Below are 6136 nucleotides of genomic sequence, written 5' to 3' on the forward strand. Positions count from 1 at the left end.
ACACAAAGCACACATTAATGGACAAACTGGTGAAATCCAAATAAAGTTTGGAGTTTAGTTAGTAGTATGCCAATGCCAATTTCTCGGTCTTGACAAATCTTTGCAACTTTTCTGTAAGTCTAGAATTACCTCAAATAAAAATGTATTTTAAAAAAAAGACACACTTGCATTAGTAAAGAACTGCAAATACTGCAAGACCTTGTCCAGAAAGTCCTCCTGACCTCAGCAAATGTCCCCACATCCGGAGACATCGCAGATGGTTTTGTGGCACTCAATGGGGCTGGAAGGACATCAGTGTCCTGTGTCACTCTAGCGCCCCAAACTCTGGCTTCGCCATCTCACAGAGCTGCGGAGAACTTGAAGGAAGTGCCTAGTGAAGGACAGCAGACATACAGTCCTTGCCCAGGTGCCCCCACCACACTGAAATTCCATCCCAGTAGAGAAAGGGCAAGCATGTCCAATCTGGGGCATAGGGTGCTCATGTTCCCAGCCTGGGTCATCTGTAGGGGCCTCGGCCTGGCATGAGATGACCTCACAGGCATGGCCTCTGGTCATCAAGACTGGAGTGGCCCCACAGCAGCCACGTGACAGCTGGAGCTCAGGACTCAGTGCCTCTTCGCCAAGAGCAGTTACCGGATATGAATCCTGTTTGGCGTGACACTCTGATTGGGTTCAAAAAACTTTGAACTCTGGGCTTCTGCAAACCTGTTCTGTCTCAGGTGACTCAGAGCAAAGGCCAGGCAGGTACCTCCAGCAAGCAAGCATAAGGGAAAATGTTCTTGGTTATCAACACCACAGAAAGAGCTTATTCCTTTCGTCCATCTCACAAACGTTTGTGAAGCACCTGCTATGTGTCCTTGTCCTGGGGATGCGGTGGTGCCCGCAGCAGAGCCCTCATTCTCCCAGAGCGCATTACACAGCTAACAGGAAGTGGAAGACGACCAACGGATGGCAAGGAGAGCCATGGAGGGAGATGAAGGGGGGGAGAGTTGCAGGTGCTGCAGGGCAGGGGGCTTTGTATAAGGGGTCAAGCCTGTGGGAAAGTCTCTCTTATCAGGTGACGTTTGAAGAGACCTGAGCAGTCAGGCCACAAATCATGTGGTTGGAGGAAGAACATTCCAGGCAGTGCGGGCAGCTCATGCCAAGGCCCTGCTCTGGGAGTATAATCGGGAGCACAAAACACTCGACTACTAGCATGGTCAAGAAGCAGAAAGGACACCAGGGAGGGAGGAGAGAATGGCAGGGAAAAATTCAGAGAGGCAGCAGGCCTTCGGTAGGGCACCGGGTGTACAAAGCACACAGGGGTTGTAGGCCATAGAAGCAGCTTGGCTTTTCTTCAGATTGTATCTCTGGAGAGAGAACGGTGTGAACCACACAGAGAAACTCGAGAGAAGAGGCTGGTGGGGGAAAATGCAATTTCTGAGTCAGACTGAAGTATTGCCAGAGTACCCAGGTGACAGGACTTGGTCAGCATGGAGGGGAGGATTCAGGGCTTCAGAAACAGACCCAAAGGACTGGCTCAAGGGAGACCACTGAGCAGGTCAAGGACAGAGATGATGATGAAGGCAGGGCAGGAGCCACCAGAGAGGGGCCTTCCTTTGGCACTTACTAGCTGTGAGACCATTAGCTAAGCACTGGGTTTCCTGAAAAGTCCCTCAGCTGAGACCAAACTGTCTTCAAGGCCACAGGTAATGATAAGCTGACATTGGCCATCATTCAGGAGGCCTGATTTGGAAGACTTTTGGCCCCTTTTTTCCAGTCCACCTATGAAATTTCAGTTTTTAAGCTCTGGTGACAGCTAACACTTGGACAGAGCCCTCAAATGGGGAAGGGAGGCCAAGTTAGTGTCCTGTGTTGACTCAGGGACTTAGGATCTTACCACACATATCTCTCCTCCCTCCATGGCCCCCGGGGCAATTCCAAGTTGCAGCCCAGAGAGGCCTGGCAGTGCTTCCTGAAAAAGGATGCGTCAGACACAGGCCCCTCCTGCCCCACTGCGGACCGGCAGCTGCCATAAAAGTGTTCCAGGCCGGGGAGGGAGCAGCTGCCGCTCGCATCATGAAGCCGGCTGGTGCTCTCGTGCTTCTCTGGGCTGCCTTGCTCCTGATCTCGGGCGGAGGTGGGCACCTAGGGGGGTTCTCCGGGGGTTCTGACAACTTCCTAGGGCAGTTCTGAGCCTGTCGGGAGGAGGAAAGGAGGAGTGTGTCCTGATGGAGGTTTTTCGAGTGAGTGTCAGCTTGCCTTTGTGTTGCAGATTGTAAAATCTGCTCAGCAGTGCATAAGGATGTCAGCCTGTTCCTGACGGGCACCACTGAAGAATATGTCCAAGAAGTGGCACGATACCGAAACGAATCCGTAATACTAAAAAATGCCGAAAGCCTGAAGGAGTGCATTGATGGGAAAATGACAGAAGACGACAAGAAGAATGCTGTCAATGTGCTGGTGAGTCCAGCTCTATGTGTCTATGCCGCTGGCGCCTGTCTGGGGGTCTGTTCAGGGCAGGGCGCAGGGGGGCGGTGGAGCCCATTTTTCTTCTCCACCATGCCCCATGGAGAAGTAGAGAGAATGGTGTGGGAAAGACTCAGCCCAGCCCTGGAGCTGCTCAATACTGCCCAGCCACCAGCCTGGGAGTCTGCAGCCCCTCCTGTGTCCTTGGCATCACCTGGCCTCGGTGTCAGGCCCTCAGCTCTGGCCTCTCGGACTCCAGCCTCGCCAACTGGCGAGCCTGGATATTTAAACTGTTAGCACTGGGTCCTTCCTATCTCTAAACATGGGTTCCTTTACCTTAACTCCTCAAGTTCCCTATTTCATCCCCCCTAAAACCCTCATTTGTCCTCATTCTCTGGGTCCCCAAGGAAAGCAGAGAGAAGGGAGGGGAGAGGAGGAGAGAAGGCCCCTTCCAAAAATCCCCCTCCAGCCTTCTCAGGCCTGAGATGCCCCAAGTGGAGAGTCACAGTAAATCCTCTCTCTCTGCTGTCCCAAGAGTGGTAACAAGCTACTGCTTCAAGCAGCAAGTGTCCAAGGGGCAGAAGGAGGAAGCAGACTGGGCCAGCTCATTCCTAGGGACTCCCAGGTGCCCACGGGGGCCTCTGCAGCCCTGCCGGGACCTTCTCAGCAGCCTCCTTCCATTCTACCCAAGAATGCCCCCCATCCCCACAGTGACGCCTCTTCTTCACTCTGCTCCACTGGAGGAAGCTTCTACGCCTACCTGGGATTCTCTTGTGGTCCAGGAGATTGGGAGAAATCCACTTTTGCCTGCTCAGATCCAGAAGCCATCCTCCAGACAACCCCGCAGGCTCCTCTCCAGGAGGTGTCCACAGAGCATTCAGTAGAGCTTGATGTCTCTCGTACCCCCTGAGGCCTCACCAGGTTTCCTTTCTCTTCGCAGAGTAAAATACATGCAAGTCCTTTGTGCTGACGGAGCCATCTCTGCCAGGAGCCCCAAGGATGTCACTTGACTGACCACTAAGTAGTTTCCGCAGCCTGCCATGTCCAGGTGTCTGATTAGAGGATTCCAGCAATAAAAGCTTTGCAATTCAAGGACACTGCTTGTTCCTTTGGCTGGGCTTTGGGGGTGGAGGGGAGTTGCGGCGGGGACCTCGCAGCGGGGAAGGCTAGATGTGAATGCCGCCAGATGGTTCTTCCTCCATTGAATTCCACAGGTGGGAGGAGGGGTGGTGATAATTAGAACAGCCAGAGTGTCTGAGCACTTCTGGGCACCAGGACCCACAGGGGGCACAGGCCACCTGGCCCAGAGTGACACCTGGCTCTCGGCCTATGGCCCACCGCTCTGACCCCCAGGGTCTGGCTTGGGGCGGCTTCTGAGACGGAAAACTGCCCCTGTGATGGCAAGCGGCATGTAGGGAGCATAAGCAGGTTGGGGGTCAGAGACTCTTCTCCTCACCCTCGCACAGGTGCCCCAGTATGTATATTCCACCACTCCCCCGTTCTACATATTTAAAAGCTCTTGGGCTTTCATAAGGAGAGCAGGGCTCTGAGAGAGATGAGCTGGATGGGTTTCCAATGTCATGGATGAAGACTCCCCCTCATCTGCGGCGAGTGCAGGGAGTGAGGGGCGTCTCATCCAAAGGTGAGAAGATGGTGAGACATCTTCCATCCTCAAACACCCTCACCTTCCTTCACTGCTCGCTGGCTTTCCCCACCACCACCACCGAGCTTGCTGAACCACTCAGGCTCACCCTGAGAGTGTGAAGGCGTTTATGCCCACAGGGCAACCCTCAAACAATACGGACCCCAGCCTCCTTGACTTCTGGTGGGTCAGTTCCAGGTGAATTCCACCTGTCTTTGATAAGGTGCCCGGTGGTCTTGAGTCCCCGTTGCCCACCCCTGTGGCTTTTCTCACTTTCCTGTTTCACTCCCCTTATTTCCTCACTTGAGCACCCTAAGGTCACCCCCCAAATAAACTGCCTGCCCCCAATTCCTTGTGTCTGGGTCTCCTATGGTGGGTACACAAACTGACACAGTGACCCACATCCATCTTCCTGACCAAGAAGGAAAGGCAACCAAGTAGAAGAGAAGAAGGTGTTTGGTGAAGGCAGCAAGAGGAAAGGACTAGAAAAGCCTGAGGAGCACCTTCCATACTGAGGCTAACCCATACCACATTCTTTCAAGAGAGACACAGAAGGCATAAGAATAAATCAGAAGGATATCTAACCCATTTGGGCCCAGTTGCCAAATAAATAAGTTTGAAAAAATTTTTCCAAAAATAAAGCAAGGCCTGAGATTATTGGGGAAGCCCCAGACTAAGAGAGACCCTGAAAGGAGGCCAGGAGGGATAAGGCAACACGGGCTGCAGGCTGATCATTAAAGTCCAGGGAGACTGTGTACAACTGTCCAATGTGGGTTCCAGTGCGCTCACTGCATAAGCACAGGCTTACAAAACACCCCACCTCTCAGAAAATGCCATGAAGTGGGAAAAAACAGTGAAAAATAAACTTCTGTTTCTCTTTTTCTTCTCAAAGTCCCATGAAAAAGATAGTAAAAGAATTTAAAAGTATAAGCCCACATGGACAAAAGGAACAGCACAGGAGTTATCACCAGGTGGTTAAATACAACATGTTTTCAGAGAATCTGGTGCCTGGGTGGCTCAGTCGGTTAAGCGTCTGACTCTTGATTTTGGCTCAGGTCGTGATCTTAGGGTCCTGAGATTGAGCCCCATGTCAGGCTCCATGCAGAGCATAGAGCCTGCTTAAGATTCTCTCTTTCCCTCTCCCTCTTCCCCTCCCCCCTCCACGTTCTCTCTCTCAAAAATAAATGAATAAATAAATAAATAAATAAATAAATAAATAAACAACATGTTTTCCGAGAATAGAAAGCAGAGAAAGATGTGCTAACTCCAGGCGGACAAAGCCACATCTAATAAGTAAGGGAAAAACCAATTTTTTCTACAGAATTCCAAAGAGGTTTGGGCTTCCAAGGCACCGGGCAGTACAGTGGATAAGAGTAAATAAATCTGTAAAGCCAAAAAGAGGCAATGGATGGGAAATTTCTATGTGGAACCACTGAAATCTCTAATCTCACTTCCCTATCCCTTTCATGCCCAGAACACCTGCATCCAGGTACACAGCCGCCAAGAAGGAAACTGGAGAGGCAGTATGATGTAATGGCTAAGAGCATGTACCCTGGAGCCACACTTCGCAGGTTCGAAATTGTTTGCATTCAGAAAATCAATGATTAGAATAGCACCACTGTAAGCTAGAACATCATAAAAGAGAGTCTTCAAAATTTAAAAGGAGATATCATTCTAGAAAGGAAAAAAATGGATCAATAAGTTGCTTTAGTGTGTATAACCGTAGAAACAAGAGTTCTTTTTCTCTTGAAAAGTTTGGAGATAATTCAATAATATGCAGACAATACATGTAGGTAATAATAAAGGATGAGCAAGCCTAATCTAACAATGTATAAAAATATATGTTTTGGGGGGGCGCCTGGGTGGCGCAGTCGTTGAGCGTCTGCCTTCAGCTCAGGGCGTGATCCCGGCGTTCTGGGATCAAGCCCCACATCAGGCTCCTCCACTAAGAGCCTGCTTCTTCCTCTCCCACTCCCCCTGCTTGTGTTCCCTCTCTCGCTGGCTGTCTCTGTCAAATAAATAAAATCTTTTATATATATATATATA

The 6136-nt window shown here is 50.7% G+C and overlaps 1 protein-coding gene across 3 annotated transcripts in view; it reads left to right on the forward strand.

Moving 5' to 3' along the window:
* Positions 1-3540, forward strand: part of LOC100473968 (major allergen I polypeptide chain 1) — a 39125-nt gene extending 35585 nt beyond the window's left edge. The window contains exons 1-3 of one of the 3 annotated variants that reach the window (XM_019805899.2): positions 760-995; positions 2255-2442; positions 3389-3540. In XM_019805899.2, coding sequence (XP_019661458.1) covers positions 869-995; positions 2255-2442; positions 3389-3418 — 345 coding nt within the window. In that variant the 5' untranslated portion in view covers positions 760-868 and the 3' untranslated portion in view covers positions 3419-3540. Of the gene's footprint in view, positions 1-759; positions 2120-2254; positions 2443-3388 lie in introns of those variants that run through there. The other 2 variants (XM_019805900.2, XR_004629110.1) reach the window with 2 other exon arrangements.
* Positions 3541-6136: the final 2596 nt, after the last annotated feature.

This window comes from Ailuropoda melanoleuca, chromosome 12 (genome assembly GCF_002007445.2).
Source record: "Ailuropoda melanoleuca isolate Jingjing chromosome 12, ASM200744v2, whole genome shotgun sequence".
Lineage (NCBI taxonomy): Eukaryota > Metazoa > Chordata > Mammalia > Carnivora > Ursidae > Ailuropoda > Ailuropoda melanoleuca.